The 17696-nt window shown below is 44.4% G+C and overlaps 1 protein-coding gene across 2 annotated transcripts in view; it reads left to right on the top strand.

Annotated features, from left to right (window-relative positions):
* LOC133383919 (two pore calcium channel protein 1-like) overlaps positions 1–17696 on the top strand; it is a 49170-nt gene that overhangs the window by 19673 nt on the left and 11801 nt on the right. For both annotated transcript variants that reach the window (XM_061625549.1, XM_061625548.1), the window contains exons 5-11: positions 1569–1685; positions 5851–5969; positions 8088–8189; positions 10457–10583; positions 13219–13420; positions 15133–15277; positions 15462–15647. In XM_061625549.1, coding sequence (XP_061481533.1) covers positions 1569–1685; positions 5851–5969; positions 8088–8189; positions 10457–10583; positions 13219–13420; positions 15133–15277; positions 15462–15647 — 998 coding nt within the window. The remainder of the gene's footprint in view (positions 1–1568; positions 1686–5850; positions 5970–8087; positions 8190–10456; positions 10584–13218; positions 13421–15132; positions 15278–15461; positions 15648–17696) is intronic.

The raw sequence follows: 17696 nt of genomic DNA, 5'->3' as shown, positions 1-17696 counted from the left end.
TGGCTTCATTATGGCATCAGGTGGGTGGTCCCACCCACTGGTCAAAGTTGGCCCACAAGTAGGGTGGTCTCTCTTCCTGGCTGGATCCAGTTCCCCTTCTCTGCCATAGATAGCAGCAGTTGTTAGTATACCAGGATTGTTCATCTTTTTTGTTTACTGGAGCAACCATGGCTAGGCACTTCAAGCATGTGTGTAATTATGTGTGTAATTGATGCCCTGGGTTCCTGCCGGGAGGAAGGGCAGGATATAAACCAAATAATAAATAAATAAATAAATAAATAGAGTAGTGCTGCTGCTTCAGCAGAGAAAGACTTGGGTGTTCCAAACCACGTGGAGGTTAAACTTTTGAGTTGCTGAGGACTGTCTGAATTTTTGCCTGACTTCTAGCATTTACTATCCTGCTAAGTTGGCATGGTACATAGGGTCAGTTCACGTTTGTTGTTAAACTGATTTATGTAACAAAATTTATATACCACTTAAATGTAAAAAAAAAAAATCCTCTAAGCAATTTACAAGAAACATTAACATTATGGGGGGAAAAACAGTTGAGAACAAGTTTTAAAGTTGTATGAATGCAAATAGTATGCATACTTATGGTTAATGTAAATCATCACTGTGGGGACAAGACCACAGAAAGTTTCTCTCTGACTCCTGTGATCCCAACAAAAAAATGCCCCTCCAAAGCTTCCATTGCATTTCAAGGGAAGCCTCCATTGGCATCAGTGGAAACTCCCCACCCTAACCCACAGCTGCTATTTACATAACAAAAAGCACACACTGTTTTTGTTTTCATGCAATTAATGTTACATCTGGTTTGACACAGCAGTGTTTTTCTTCACATGAACCTATGTTGTGTGCTGTTTTCCCAACCCTAACCATGTTGAATTGAGGGAGCTTCATCCCAGACAAATGGGTTTAGGATTGCAGCCTCAGTCTCTCTCTTGTTTAAGACTACTTGGTTTGCTTGGAGACATTTTGGAAGCTCTTTGCAACCAGTGAGGCTAGTATCACTTGGTCTACATTATTAACTTAACATGATATCCCTGAGGAAGTGAGGATATAAGGCTCCCTCAGTCGTAAGTAAAAAGAGGCGTAATATTTTATAGCTGTTCACTTATATCCTGCTTAAACCAAGTATATTTGCCCATTCACAAAAGTCCCTGTAATGCCTTCTGGTAAGCATACTACAGAGCAGGTATGGGAACCTGTAACCCCTCCCAGATGTTGGACTACAACTCCCATCAGCCCTGACCATTGGCCATGCTGACTGTGGCTGGTGAGAGCCGAAATTCAGCAACAACTGGAGGTCCACAAGTACCTATCTCTTGTGTATAAGAGCCACATTACAACTCCTTAATGCCATAATCCTCAGTACGGGTTGCTAATATCTTCAGCACAAAACTCATCCTTCAACATAAATTTGGTTTCCTCTTACAAACAGAAAAGGGGAGGGGGAGAGAAGCCAGAGGGTGGTGGTGGCTGTTGTTGGGGGGGCGGGGTTGGGGGTTTGGAGCATGGTCCCTTGAATTTCAGAGGTTCTTTCTCTTCTGTCCAACCCTTGCACCCAGATGACTTTGGTGGACCTGATTATCTATGGAGCTCTCAGAATCTCGAGCATTCGGGGTGTCCGGTGGTCAAGACCTATGCGGCCCATCTTTTTAATAAACTTTGCTGAAAGTCGCCAGGTAAGACCTGCATGTCAGTGTTTCCTTTTCCAGCGGTTTTATTCCAGAAAGACCACCTAGTCAAATAAACCAGCAGCTGATAGGCAAGTAATGTATGTATACTGAGGGAAATAGACCTTGCTTCAATTTTGTGTTGTCTGCCTGCTACAGAAGCCTGTCTTTCTCCTCTGAAACAATCTTCTGCTTTTTTCTTTTCTCTATGCAAACAAGCAGGCTTAAGCCTGGCCTAGTTTTGGGAAAGCTGAAGCAGGAGGGAAGGTCTCTCAAGGTCCCTGGAAATAGGGGGCCATAATGCCTTGGGAGGGAGCCCTGGAGTCCACCATCCCTCCTGACTCTTGTGATTCTATGCAGGCATTTGATTCTGAACCTTATCTGAGTTGCGTGAGATGGCGGCAGCAAGGTGGAAACAGCGGAAAGCACCCTTCCTGTTCCTCTGTGTGACGCTTTTGCATCTCTTCTGCTTCGGTCATGGATTGAGAACTTGTACTTCTTCTAGTCAGGATAGCCGCTATGCTGGGGAACAGGAAGTAATGCTTTAAAAAAAGGTCTATCTTCACAGCGGCTTCCTCCTGTTTGGGGCTTAGTGCAACACTGGGAATTGAATAAATTGGTGATACTAATTGTTGGCTTTTACAGGGCATGTCTTGTGTACTGACACTGGTTTCAACTTGTATTGTCATAGCTTCTTGTAACAATAAAAATAGCTCTATACCAAAGTTTTCAGCGCTTCTCAGATCTCCTGGGTGGAAGTGAGGATAGCTGCATTGGTTTGAGCTATGTGGCATAAATGCATAAATGTAGCTCACACATGCTGTGGCTACCAGAATCAAATGCAAGGCCTTCTACAGTCGGGTCACTCATCCCAGCAGCCTCATTCTTAACTGAATCCCAGGATTGGTTTGTGGTACGTGGGGCAGTTCTGTTGCCATAAAGGGTAACATAGCCTCCAGGTCTCTGTGTTGTTCTGTTTACGTGGAGAGCTGCTTGGTTTGAAAGTGCCGTACTTTCACACTAAGCAAAATCTTGGTTTAGCATGAGTATGCAAGCTCTAGGAGAGCGGACAGCAGCTGCTTTACTCCTCCCTGGTGGTTCTGGTGCAGCTCTGTGCTGAGCTAAGTGACGGCTTGGCTTAGCTAGTTGACCAAACCCAGACTCATGGTTTGGCTTTCCCAGGCAAACCACAAACTCTAGACAATGTTTGACCTATGGTTTACAGCTCATGGTTTGTCTGGGAGAACTTAGCCACAAACAACATGGTTTAGCTCATGTTAATTAGCTACTAATCGTTAATCAGGGGACCCTATCAGGGTTTGTCATGTCAAAGTCTGACCTGCATCAACCCTCATTGGATCATTTCAATCCTGGTTCTAAATGCTCAGCAGCAATCCGATTGAAGGAAAACACAGTCCATGACTCAAAACCACAAACTGTGATGAGATCCATTGATTAACAATTAGTAGCAGCTCAGTGCAGCCCAGCAGAATGACCAGAGGAGGAGCAAGGCAACTGGAGTTTCCTCTCCAAGAACCCAGATGCTCGTGTGTTCATGCCAGACCATTGTTTGGCTTTGCGTGACATGCAAACCAGGCCAGAGTCGCTCAAAAATTAATGTCCTATGTGAAAAATAGCACACCTCACAGAGGGCGTTGTAGGCTGTTCACAGGGTATTAAATACATTGCACTTCTTCAGCTCAGAGCTTGGAAGATTACTTTAAAAAAGTAATAAATTACACTTACAATTACATGGCCCAAAAAAGTAGTAATTACCATTACAATTGCTCCAAAAGTAACTGATAACTTTACTTTTTCTCAAAAGTAATCACAATTACATTTCAGTCACTTTAAAAAAAATGCCTATAAGGTGCTGGCCTTGGCTGCTGGACATCTAAATAGCCCAAAACAACATTAAAAATAAACACACACATACAGAGGTAGTAGAATAATTCTTTGTATCCATAAGATAGCAATGGTGGTCTCTCCATTGGTGAGGGAGGTGGGGAGGGAGGCAGAGGCCACTACTCAGATCTCTGCACATCAAACCAAGTGCAACCCCACCCCCCAGCCAGCAAGCATAATCTCTCTCACTTAACCATCTCCCGGACCCTGCCCTGCCACCAACTAAGGGACACTCATCCAAGCAAACATTTTCCCGAGTTGCAAAACAGCTAAAATACTGCAAATGCAGCACAGTAGCCAGAGAGGGTGGTAGAGGCCACTTTGTGTGCCAAGTGCAGACACAGTATTCACACACACACACACACACGTTGTCATCTTTCACCTCCACAGTTCTTTATCTCCTTTCTGCTGCTGCCTTCTTCTCCTCCTTTATCCATGTTCTTGCTGCCCTCCGGCTCCTTTCTCCCTCCACACCATTCTTTTCCACCAGGGTCCATTTTTTTAAACAATTGTTTTCTTCATTCCATCCCTATCTCGCTCTCCACCTCCTCCCTCATCACCTCCTAAACACCCACAGAGCACGAGGGAAGAGCGACGCTGCACAGAAGCCCAGTTTCAGGCACATGATTTTCATCCACAAATCAGAGGAGCAGAAGACTTCCCCTGCTCCCCCACCTAAGTAATGCCCAAAAGTAATGCTGGAAACATTACAATTACTCCTCAAAAGTAATAGAATTACTCCTAGTTCTGTTACAATCAAAATGTAAAGGAATTACCCACTCGTTCCTCAAAAAGTAATAAATTACAAGTAATTCCAAGTACTTCCAAGCTCTGCTTCAGCTAAGCAGGTTTGAATTGTGCCAGACTCGCTGCCATTCCCTGTCTGGTAGAACAAATAGAAAGAAGGTTATCTGTGTGCTTCCCCCTTCCCGTGTGTGTGTGGGTTCAAGTAGCTTAAAAGTATTGCATGGAGACACTTCCGTAGAAAGAGTCTATTTCACAGCCTGTATCTCTTCCAAAAGAGAATGCAAACACGGCCTTTCTAGAATGGACTCAGATCCTGCATTTTGTTTTGAGCAGGAGATTACTGGCTTATGAGAAGGACTATTCTCTGTTTATTTTCACCAGTGATTGTTTAGAGTTTTACAGGTTCTAGACCCGGAGCGATCTTCCCCAACCTGGATCCCTCAAGGTCAGGGATGGCTAACCTCTTTCAGTTCAAGGGTCCGAATTGACCTGTGGTCAGTCCTAGAGATGTGAAGGCCTGGAAAAAGAATGGAAAAGTTTTGAGGGGAGGGGCTTTTGTTTTTCAAATTGTTCTGGGGTTTTTTCTGGGCCTCCAACATCTCTAGTCAATCCTCCATTGGCTGAAGTGCAAAAGTAGGTGTGGTCATTATAAATAAATAAATTAAATAAATAAAAAGGAAGGAAGGAAAAATCTTGGGGTCACACAAACCTTTTGGCATCTCAGAGTCATAGCAGGGCACATGCAGGAGTGGTCAGTAATTTTTCTTTTTAAGAAAGGACAAATTTTGGTGGTGGTGTTAGGTCTGGGGACACAAAAACACTTGGGGGATCAGTACAGCCATCGCTGCTCAAGATGATAGAATTTGGGAGTCCCAACAAATTCTCTGATCTTAGGCCATGCTGAGTGGGGCTGGTGACAGTTGGCATCTGGCCACATCTGGAGGAGCCTAGGTTGGGGAAAGCTGATGGGAAGTTCCATTTACATATACCTGTTCTGCTGTATTTGAAGCAAATGATTGGTGGCCCCAATGATCCCAGTCCATTATATGGACAAGTGGCTGGAGTGGGAGGGTGTCCAATGCAGGCTGTAGTGCCTCACCTGTACTGTGGAGACTTAATTTGTGCTGGAAAGGGCATGTGTTGTACTTCTCTGGACAGTATGGCCTTTTTTTTGCATGCCAGTTGTGTTTGCTTGCATGTTCGCTGGTGATACATTGCTTTTCTGATCACCTAAGGCAGCATTTCCATGAACCTATGGTGTTGTCCTCCTCCCCCCCCTCCCCATTTTCTGGAACTTATATTTTACCCATAATCTGGAAAATTTCCATTTTGAAAGTAGAAGAGTGATACCCAGATCTTGCACCCAGACATAAATGGGGGCATGCAGGCCCGCTTGCTGGTGGGTCCATCTCTGTATGCAAAAGTGGAAGCCTTGGTGTGTTGGATGGGCAGGGTGGTGGTGATAGAATATAGTGATCGAATATAGGTGATAGTCCTAACAGATGGCTTATGCTCTTGACAGATCCGAAGAACTTTCCGTAGCATCCGGAACACTCTCCCCGAGATCACTTATGTGTTTCTGCTATTTATGTTCAGCGTCCTGATGTTTTCTCTCATGGCCTTGAAGCTGTTTGGGGACAGGTAAGGGTTCTATCATCCTCTTGGGCGCCCTCCAGATGTTCCTGGACTACAGCTCCCATCATCCCTGATCATTGGCCATGTTGGCTGGGACTGATGGGAGTTGGAGTCCAATGACAACTGGAGGGTACCATGTTGCCTCTCCTTGCTCTAAAACAATGGGCAATGAAATGAGGCCTGAAAGGCCAAGGCCTTCTGATGCAGAAATATCAGCACTTCTTCTGTCAACAGCCACAACAGTTTCTCATGGAAACATCCGCAATCAAATTGGAAGTAAAGAGCACAGAGGAAGACAGGAGGAGAGAGGTGTGTCTGTGTGTAAATATACATGGAATGCCTATCACCAATGTAACTTGGCGTCCATCTGCACTATCTATTTAAAGCAGTATCATATCACTTTAAAAAATCATGGCTCCCCTCCTACAAAGAATCCTGGGAACTGTCATTTGCTAAAGGTGCCAAGGGTTGTTAGGAGACCTCGATTCCCCTCAGAGCTACAATTCTCAGAGTAGTTTAACTATCAATCCCTCTTCCCAGGGAACTCTGGGAATTACAGCTTTGTGAGGGGAATATTATTATTATTATTTATATAAATTTATGTATAGCAGTCTCTTAATTCCCGTAACTCTTTGGGGGCAGCCATGACTCTTTAAACTTGGATCATAGAGCTTTAATGGGGCAGGTGGAGCCTTGGATGGAGGCAACCACCTGCCCCTGCCCCCCCCCTGCAAAGTGAGCTGATGTTGATGCAACAGCGCCTTTTCAGCAGATCTCCTTTTGAAGTGCAGTTTTTCACTGCCCTTGCTCAAAGTAGAATTTCAGCAATGGTACCCTTCGAGATCCTCAACGTTCACTTTAAAAAAGAAGAAGCATGCAGCTGTTTTGAATAAAATGCTGCAGCCGCGTCTTCTCCAGAAGAGGCATCTGATTCAGGGATTTGTGTCCCACACCAGTTCCCTTCTGAATTGCCCCAATGTGCTCTTATTTGACTGACAGTGCCATTTGTAGTAAGCAGAAATGTGGGGAGGGGGCATTGGGGCAGGAAACCTCTGTGGGTTCCCAGTCTGGATCAGATGCCCATAATGGATAAGGAACCTACAACTGCTTCCTCCACCCCCACCCCCAGTCAGAATGAAAGTGGCCAGGTTAAGCATGCTTTTTTTAAAGTGTGAATAACAGAATGTGTACCTTAGCCCCTAAGAAGTTTGAGTTTCTTGTGAAGATAAAATGAACCCCCATGTGACCATCGAGGAGGAGGAGGAAAGGTGCGACATCAAAACTCTCAGCAAAGATACAAAGGGAAAGTATCAGTGAGGGCTGTTTTGCATGTGTGTTCTTGAGCTGTCTTCATGATGCTTTATTGTCATCTGGGCAGCATGAGGATATGGCCCAACCCAACTAGGTTTTTTTTTTGTCTAGATCTGAGCAGCCACTTAGAAATGCTAATGATTTAAGCAATATATAACTGCCATAAATAATAGTATTCAACTGTCCTACTCAGAGCAGAACCATTGAAATTAATGAACTTAAATTAGTTGTTTATTAACTACAGTTGGTCCCCTCTGAGCTAGGACTAGTATTGAATACCACCCACTATTATTATTTTAGACCTTTTTTCTTTCACACCATTCCTGAAAAAAGAGGCTATTGTGCAGAGTATTCTCTGAATATCCACTTCTAGTTTTTGTGGCACCCGCCATTTCCACTACCACCATGATCCAGGATGATGCTGTGTCCAGGGCATTGTGGGGGATGCAAAAAATGCTGATTGTAGCAGGGGTGGAAAAAAATCTTAGAAGGAAGCCATGCCTCTGCTGACGGACAGCCTTGCCACCAAGAAAATGTTGGAAATAGCTCCCCCAACCCCACACTGAGAATAACCAGCAAGATGATTCAGTGCCTTCAGTTTCACTGCCTGCAAATAAGGTGGATAAATTTTTAGGAAGGTGTCTTTTTGATCAGCTCTCCTAGTTCTATAATATTCCTCTGCATAACACACCAGTGAAAAAACTGTCAAAAATGAATCTAAAAAGGTATTCTCAAGTAGTCTTATTCAGCTGACAGCTTGCTTGAGGCTCCCCTTGACATCTTCTGTGACTTTGCTCTCTTCCTGTCTTTCAGAAATCTGAAGACTGTGGAAGGCTTGCCATATTTTTCAAATTTCCTTGAAATTGTATTTGACATGTATGTGCTGGTGACCACAGCGAATAGCCCTGATGTCATGTAAGTATCTGCCACTCTCCAGTCTTTAACCTTGTTGTTGAGCTGTAATAACAGGATGATTTCCTTGTGTAAGAAGCATCTGACACCACCACCAGCTTGATGACATAACTAATCTTTTTTTCTGAAATGTACACTCTGCCATTCAGTGTCCAACTGGTATTCCCAGGAAAACTTAACAAAAGAGTAAAAACAAAAACCCAAACATTGCTAAAAGATAAAATGGCTGCTGAGCATCGAATAAGAGTTCTCCTTGGGGTCCTTGACAATAACATGAGTAAAAAAATCATAATGAATGCAGAAGAAAAAGGATGTCTGGAGGACTCGTTGTATTCCTTGTATTTCTTTACTGGTTTTTAAATTGTATTTATATGTGACGATCCCACCTTTGGCTCCACCTGTCATGTTCCCACCTGCTTGTGACTACCGCCTTTCACTAGGCACCACCTCAGAACACCACCAGTCAGGATCGTCGTTTTTATTTTTTCTCACTCCGCTCTAGCACAGATCTCTCAAGATCCCACTGCTAGGCAGCACCACCAGCCACTCCCTGTAAACAATACTGCTAGAGACTTCGCCTTAGTCTCCCTATGGCTTGTTACTTTGTGTCTGGGTGCCCTTGCTGTCCACAGCCCCCCTGTATCTTTGTCTATAAAGCATACAATCCTGGGTTGCTCTGGATACTTGACGATGTTACACTTCCTTCCTTCACCGCTGCCACCATTAGATACAGTTTCCCTTCAGCCTTGGTAATTACCCTGTGTTAGAACAAATGGGTGTTAGAACAAATTAAACCAGCACTATCACCAGAAGCTAAAACGATGAAACCGAGGTTATCATACCTTGGACACATAATGAGAAGACATGATTCACTAGAAAAGACAATAATGCTGGGGAAAAACAAAAGGGAGTGGAAAAAGAGGAAGGCCGAACAAGAGATGGATTGATTCCATAAAGGAAGCCACAGACCTGAACTTACAAGACCTGAACAGGGTGGTTTATGACAGATGCTATTAGAAGTCGCTGATTCATAGGGTCGCCATAAGTTGTAAACGACTTGAAGGCACATAACAACAACAATGCATTTGTTTTTATTCAGTCTTTCATACAGCACTCTTGAATATTTTGATGAAGGGCAGCTAACAAACAATTTAAATAAATATATCTGGTTGGCCATAGTGAGAAATGGGGTGCTTATGGACTAACTGGGCCTTTGGTCTGATCCAACATTCCTGTTCACCCAGCCATTTCATGGCTGAATTAATATTCTTACTGGCAATTCTGGAGTTTAACTATGAGGATATGTGACTATTATGAAAAATGTTTTTGATTTTTCATTGCATTGTTTTGGTGTTTTGTTTGCTGTCCTGAACTGGTGGGAGAGAAATACAACTAGCGCTAATAGTAATAGGTGCTGGTAGTATTATTATATTGGAATCGGGTTAAACCAGCAAAAAATACATAGAGAAGTAATTGGCTCTTGTAAAAGTTATTTATGTTGTCGGTCTTTGAGATGTGCTAAATGGATTTTAGATCCCCCCGTTTTATTGGAATTAATGTCAGTCTGATTTATTTGTATATGTCAGTAAAAAAGTACTGCTTTATGGAACAATTAACTAGAGGCATTTATACAACACCCACTGGAAAGGGGCCGGCACCATTTGCCACTGGGTTTACTCTGAGCTCCCTCTTACTCATTGCCAGTAGTTCCATTGATGCAATTTAGTTATCGCCAGTAGCTCAGTGACCTCAGTAAAATACAGCGTGGGCAATCGAGTTCCTCATCAAACACCCGCTGAAATTGTCTAGAAATCCTTGCGTGGAACTTCTGGTGGGCACCAAAGATCTGAGCATTCTTCATAGGGAGCCTCTAGACTGGCTGTACATGCAAGCATTCATGTTGATATATTCACATGGAGCTTATACGAAGTTGCCACCTGGTGGCGGTTATACTGCGCTTTCCAGGGCAATTTTCCATCCCTTTTCTTCTCTGACTTCTTTGCAGTTAGAGAAAACTGATGGGATATGAAGTGCAGGGTAACAACCAAATCTTGTGCCAGTAAATGGCCTGCCTGGAAGCACTCATAGTGTGTATATATATATATATCTGGGAATTGCAACTGTGGGGAGTGCTGTTGCCCTGAGGTCCTGCTTGCAGGCTTCCTATGGGCATCTGGGCAGAGTGAGAACAGGATGCTGGACTAGATAGACAATTGGTCTGATCCAGCAGAGCTTTTTTTCTTAATGGCAATGTTATTTCTCTCCTGTAGGATGCCGGCTTATGACTTCAGCTGGTGGTACTGCCTGTTTTTCATAGTCTATGTTATAATCAACACCTACATCTTCATGTCTGTCTTCTTGGCTGTTGTGTACAACAATTACAGAAAACACTTAAAGGTAGGCTCTGCCTAGAAGGTAAATGCATGCACCGTCTAGGCCAATTTGCTTGCTTGGAAAGGATAAGAGAACTACTTTCTGGAGCTTTTTCCTATGTCGCTCTGGGACCGTTAGAACATAGGTGCGATGTGGGTATGGGGCCCTCTTGGGTGTTTATTATGTTTATATGTTTGTTGTTTATTAAACTGTATTCTTCATACTTCAAATACACTATCAGGGTGGTTTACAATAGAAATGTCATAACATAACTAATGTCTTAAAATTGGCTACTGTTTAAACAGCCAGTCTTTTACAGCAGCATAAAAATAATTTGAGTAAAACAGGTCTCTGCCTGGCCTTAGAAAAGCAGTGGTGTAGGTGCTAGATCCTTGGTGTCCAACACAGTTGCCACTCGCCACATGCGGCAAAATGGCTATTGACCATAGTGAATTGGTGCTTTGCTTTTAAATAAATTTCTTTTACACATGTACCAGTTCAAAAAAGTGTTCACTCGCCACCCTTAACAATCACAGATTCATCCTTGAGTCCTAATCGCTTTTCCGATTTTGAAAAGTACAAATTGTTTTTGCATTCATGCAAGATCCATTTCACTTTAACATCTACAGTTCTCGGCTGTCTCAAGAACTTGTGAGGCTTCTTTCTTTGGAGAGGCATCAAATGTTTGCGATTTTACTTCAAAGCACTCAACATTTGAAAGATGATTAAATTGTTAGGATCTGGACGCATATTTTAAATCAAAATGTGTTTGCGCTTCTAAACACAGTTATTCCAAAACTGTTTTCAGTTTTTGGTTCAATGTGGCTCTGTAAACCTTTTTTTCTGTGGTTAAAATGGTGAAATCAATGTATAGGTCACAGATACTGGACGAAAATTTGGAGGCAGAGTTGAGATGTAGTCTCACTGATTCTATGCCTGATTTCCCTGCACTACTTAATGAAAAGATATGTCAGATTCCTCATTAATTATTTCAATAAATAATTCAAAACATTGTGTATTTTCTTACCCTCAAAAACAGTTACTTTTTTTTGTCATGCGGCAAAAATATCAACAAATTTGCCACAATTTTAGCAATTGTGAAAAAAAGTTAAACACCGCTGTGGTCTAAAGGTCATAAAAGTACCTTCCCACTCTCTGTTGCCGCTAGATCAAGTGAGAAGGCATCATACATCTGAGGCCCCTCCAATAATGTAGTGGCAAATTCAGAAGTGCAAGATCCCTTCATGTTAGTCACAGCCACAGTCCCTCGCCCCCCCTTTTTTTGCTGCTGGGTTGAGAATGAGATCCTTGTTAATGCCTTTTCCCACTACAACAGACACCCCTAGGAGCCAATAAACATGAAAGGAGAGAGTGTTAGCTACTGAGAAGAGTCTTCTCAATGTCTGACTCACCTCTTTTCATTATGACTGGCTCCAATCAACAGAAAAGAACAGGGAAGCATGTTAGAAGACTCTTCTCAGTGGCTAACACATTCCCTTTTCATGCTGATTGGCTCATAGGATCCTGGAGACAGAGGGACCTTGTTGGGACCCTGCTTCCCAAAAAGTAAGGTGTCTAAGATCCTTCCACCCGAGACCCTGGACAACTACACCCCTGGGCCTCACCCACGTGGCTCCTGTATCCAAGCAGTTCCAGTGTTGTGTGGGAAGCAACCATGGAGAAGCAGCTCCCATCACACTGTTCCCAGAGTCATGTGATTGCTCCATGTCGCTTTGCCAAATTAAGCCATTGCTCTGCTGAAGCAGGGAGGAGGCCTCATCCAGCATTGATTTCCCTCTCCTTTGATGTATAGAAACAGTGACCCCATTCTGAGAGACAGAGTAAGGACTTAGAAGGTGTTAGGGAATCTTCCCTTCTTAAAAAGGTACAGGGGAATCTCAGCAGCGTTCCCCTTGCCCAGAAGCATGGTCCTATCCCTCAGTGTGGATGGTGCCTGGGCAAAGATAATGGCAGGGCATTGGGAAGCAATATTAGCTGGAAAGTCCTGCAGTTAAAGAAGGATGCCTGTCTGTTGTTCTAAAACTGGGTGGGACGTCATGCGGCTCCTTGGACCGACCATCGTGCAGCCATCTGCAAATGATCCGTTCAAACCCTCGCAAGAGTGACCTCTCCCTCTTTCAGCAGCCTGCTGGGCACGCAGGGGGAGGGAGAGAAGAGGAAGACAAAAAAAAGGTGGTCCTGCTCACTGCAGGCTTCAGCATCCCTCACCAGCCACCAGCATGCGGCCCTCAACAGAAAAAAGATTTCCCCCCCCCCCGTTGTAGAGGCTTAATTGAGGGGTGCACATTTTGAACGTAGAGTGAAATGTGCCTTCAGATCCCAATGGGAGGGGACCTGTCACAGCTATTAAAAACACTGGGAGACACTGGTCTAGGTGGATATTCCCAGGAACATTGTCCCTGAGCTTCAAAGCGTGCTGAGTCTCCCTATGTGGATGGGCCATGACTCAGTGGTAGGGCATCTGCTTGCATGCAGAAGGTGTCATGTGCAATCCCCAATGGCATCACCAGGCAGGGCTGGGCAAGGCTCCTGCCTGAAATCCGGGAGAGACTCTGCCAGTCAGTGCAGACAATACTGAACTAGATGAGCCAGTGGGCCTAAACTCCTCTTTGTCTTTCTACACTTTTTCAAAATCCAGAACGAGATCCGCACGCTCGCTTACATGAAACGCCGCAAGATGATAGAAGCCTTCAACCTCTTGAAGGTCAAAGAGGAAGCGGAGTTTGTTGTCCAAGAAGACCGGTGGAAGCGTCTTGTAAAACTGGTGGCCCCCGACATCAGCACATCCCATCGAGAGCTGCTGTTGAGGATATCCGACGAGGAACAGAAGGGCTATGTGGGTGAGTAACGGCAGACTTTAAATATCACCCAAGACGTGGTGGTTGGAAGGTGACGATGCCAGAACTGATGAGCGGAAGGGAAGGAATGGGGCTTTATGTCTCTTGAGGGTGGAAAACCAAAAAAAGGTATTCTACAAGCAGCCCATTGTTGGACCCATCGTCAAGAAAGCTTTGTTATACATAGGCGAATACAGGGCAGAACATAAGAATCTGCCTGGTACCTAGTCAGACTCATTGGTCCACCTATCTAGCAGCAACTCTCCAGGGCTTCAGACCCCTTTCACTCCCAGCCCCACCTGGAGACGCCATTGGGGATTGAACCAGAGACCTTCTGCATGCAAAGTTGATGCTCTACCCCTGAGCTGTGGCTCTTCCCCAAAGGAGATGGAGACGGTCGGTCTCTCTCTCTCTCTCTCTGCACGTGGCTGTACGTGTGCAGCATACTGGAGTGGATTGTATAACCTCTGTAGGTGGAGGCACCATATTCAAATTTGTTTGTTTAAATGCTTACTGCAAAAAAGAACTAGCCTATTTTCTTTTGTCAGGGGGTGGGGGGAGGAGAAGTATTTCTAACTTTCCTCTTTCAACCAGCCTTTTAAGTTGAGACCTATCCCAGTCTGCGTCTGTGTTAGAATTGCTTGTTAATATGTTTTTTTTAATAATGTTTTAAATGTTTTTAAAGCTTTTTAAAAAAATGTTTTTAACATTGTTTTGTTTTAATGTATTTAAGGTCTGTTTTTATGATGTTTTTAAGTGTCTTTAGCGCTTTTGTTTGCTGCCCTGGGCTCCTGCTGGGAGGAAGGGTGGGATATAAATCAAATAATAAATAAACCCAGCCCTCTGCCTGCCCTCCTGGCGGTCTACTTGTAGGGACCTTTTCATGTAGCAGACAATTCAAATGTCACCATCCACCTACAAATGAAAGGAATACGGTCCATTCTCCTTCCTCATTTCCTTGTACGTAGGAAGCTGCCTTATTCTGAGCCGGACCGTTGGTCCCTCTAGCTCAGTATTGTCTACACTGACTGGCAGCAGCTCTCCAGGATTTCAGGCAGGAGCTTCTCCCAGCCCTACCTGGACATGCTGGGGATTGAACGTGGGGCCTTCTGCATGCAAGGCAGATGCTCTACCCCTGAGCCACGCCCCTTCCCCATAAATGGAAATGACATTTTCAAAGTGAGTTCTTTAATGGCTGAGCCCAAACACTGCTGTTTTAGGTCTGCGGCTGCAGGGTAGTGTGTGTTAATTTTTGTGTTGTATTTCTAGAGTTTTATCGTTCTGTTTTGCTTGTCTCTTTGTATTTTTATTTGGGTAAAGTGCTCTGGGATCCCACAGGATGAAGGGTGGTTTAAAAATTCTGTAGCAGTAGTAATACCACCACCCTCAACAAAAAGGATCTTGGGCAGCTCATTGGATGAGCATTCAGTTAAGTTGTAGCACACTGTAATTGTGTGCATTACATGCATGCATGTGCACACACATACGCAACAAAACTGGCTATAACACCTGGCAAACCACAGATTATTCTGTCCTGTTGGTTTTGTGCAATGACTTGTCTTTAATAGCCTGAGCAGCTTCTAAAGGAGATTTCCTTCTACTGTTGGGTATAGTTTAACTTGGATCCCCGCGCTGTGCAGAGGGTTGGACTCGATGGCCTTATAGGCCCCTTCCAACTCTACTAATCTACAATTCTGTGTTTTTGTCTATGGCAGATAAAAAATCTTTTGTACGTCTGGCTGATCTTTTGAATATACAAGTGGTCACAGTGAAACTCCACAGCCATCCCCTGGACATCTGGTTTCCTCATGTGTACAACTCTGCTCCTAGCCTCTTCCTACGCAGCATGGTTCGGCACAAGTAAGTCTGTATCACTTGCTCTTCTAGGAAATTTGGTTCTGACGGCTCTTACTGAATTCTCCCACCTGACCATACGGCCATTTTGGATGGTGCACACAGCCGAGCAGCTCTTTGGGCTTCAGAATGAATTTATTCAAACCTGAAAAGCTTGGTAGGTGTTTGACTTGGTCAACTTCTCTTGCAGGGGGTTCGTTTGGATGTATGATGTAATCATACTGATCAATGCTGTCTTCATTGCTTTGGATGAGGAGAATCCATTTATTTCCTATGCAGAGTGGGTGTTCCTGTGTCTGTATATAGTTGAGATCCTTCTGAAATTGTACACCTATGAACCCAGGACCTTTTTTGCAAGGAACCAGTTCTGGAACTGGTAAGTAAATTCTTTGCTTTTGCCCCTCCTCACTGTGAAGAAGCCAGTAGTTTCTTCTTCTCTTTGCATCCTGTCGTTTTAGATCCCTTGCTGTGGAACCTTCTTAGAACAAATTATTTTTTATCTAGTTGGCAGAGCAAGGTGTAACCTCAAACTACGAGAAGTGTTTTGTTTGTTTCACGTTAATCTGGTATAGTGAGATGTGCGGACCTGTGAGTTTTTGAATTTCAGAGTTGCTTTTAGGAGTGTCTCTGGGACAGCAGATCTGAAGAGAAGAAGACTTCGGTCTCCGTTATCAGCAGGGGACCAAGGGTCTCTGAGAGGCTGCATCCTCTGCCTCTCAGGAAGAGCATCATGGAAGACCAACCTGGCCCTGTTTGTCAGCCAGAGAAGAAGCGGCTGCAGTGAGCTTGATAGGAACATAGGAATCTGCCTTATACTGAGTCAGACCGCTGGTCCATCAAGTTTAGTATTGTCTACACTGATTGGCAGCAGCTCTCCAGGTTTCAGGCATTCTTAGACTGTCTTGGAGATGCTGGGTATTGAACCCAGGACCTTCTGCATGCAAAGCAGATACTCTACCACTGAGCTATGCTCCCCTCTCAATTATCCCTCTCCACCAGAAAAAACCACTCCAAGAAGGGAAGCAGGTTCCCACATCCATCTCTCTGTCAGATAAGTCTTCTCAATAGTAAGAACTGCAGGTGAGGATTGAAACTTCAGGCTGCATATTAAGTGCATGTGTAGTTTTACGTATGTGAAGAAGGCTTCTTTTTGTCTGTCCTGAATCTTCTAATATTTCATCTTTATTACATGGCATTAAGTGACAGAATGAAGTTTTCTCCCTCCCTCATAATACTAGAACCCGGGGCCATCCAGCGAAGCTGAAGGATTCAGGACAGAGAAAAAGTCCTCCTTCACACAACAGATGGTCAAACTCTGGAATTTGCTCCTATGAGTAGTGGTGAAGGCCAACAACTTGGATGGCTTTAAAAGAGGATGAGACAACTTTATTGGAGGATAAGCCTACGTTCTACTTCCACTGTTGGGAGGCAGTATGCTTCTGAACACCAGATGCTGCAAATCGTAACTGGAGAATGTGCTGCTATGCTTGTGTCCTGCTTGTGGGCTTCCTATAGCTGTCTGGTTGGCTACTATGAGAACCTGATGTTGAACTGAATGGGCCTCCGGCCTGATCCAGCAGGATCCCTCCTAAGAATTGACACATGATTATCTTGACCCGTTACAATCTGGGCTTAGGCCTGGTTATGGGACTGAATCAGCCTTGGTTGCCCTGATGGTTGATCTTTATCAGGAGAAGGACAAGGAGGGGCGACCCTCTTATTCTTACTTGATCTCTTGGCAGCTTTTGATACCATTGACCATGGTATCCTTCTGAGCCGACTTGGTGAGATGGGTATCGGAGGCACTGTTTTACCATGGTTGTGATCCTATCTTCAGGGTCAGTTTCAGAGAACAGCATTGGGTGATTGTCTTTCGGGCCCCTGCCAGTTGTACCATGGGGTGCTACAGGGCATCATTTTGTCCCCAACACAGTTGAACATCTATGAAGCCCTTGGGAGCAGTCATCAGGAGGTTTGGGGCGAGGTGTCAGCAGTATGCTGTAACATCTCTGTAACATCTGAATTGGGAGAGGCTGTGCAAGCCCTGGACCGGTGCCTGGACGAGGGCCAAAAAACTGAGTCTGAATCCTAGCAAGATGGAGGTGCTGTGGGTTGATGGTTCACGTGTTTGGATAATTTGGACCAGGATAGCCTGACCACTGTTGTCCATGCACTGGTAACCTCTAGGCTGGATTACTGTAATGCGCTCTATGTGGGGCTGCCCTTGAGGTTGGTCCAGAAGCTGCAGCTAGTGCAAAATGCAGCAGCAAGACTGTTCACTGGGGCAGGGTAGCGCCAACATGTCACCCCACTGCTGAAAGAATTGCACTGGCTGCCCATTTGCTACTGGGCCAAGTTCAAGGTTCTAGTTTTGGTGTACAAAGCCCTATACAGCTCAGGACCAGGATACCTGAAGGACCATCTT

The sequence above is a fragment of the Rhineura floridana genome, chromosome 4 (assembly GCF_030035675.1).
Source record: "Rhineura floridana isolate rRhiFlo1 chromosome 4, rRhiFlo1.hap2, whole genome shotgun sequence".
In the NCBI taxonomy this organism is placed as follows: Eukaryota; Metazoa; Chordata; class Lepidosauria; order Squamata; family Rhineuridae; genus Rhineura; species Rhineura floridana.
This window is presented reverse-complemented; position numbering and strand designations above follow the sequence as displayed.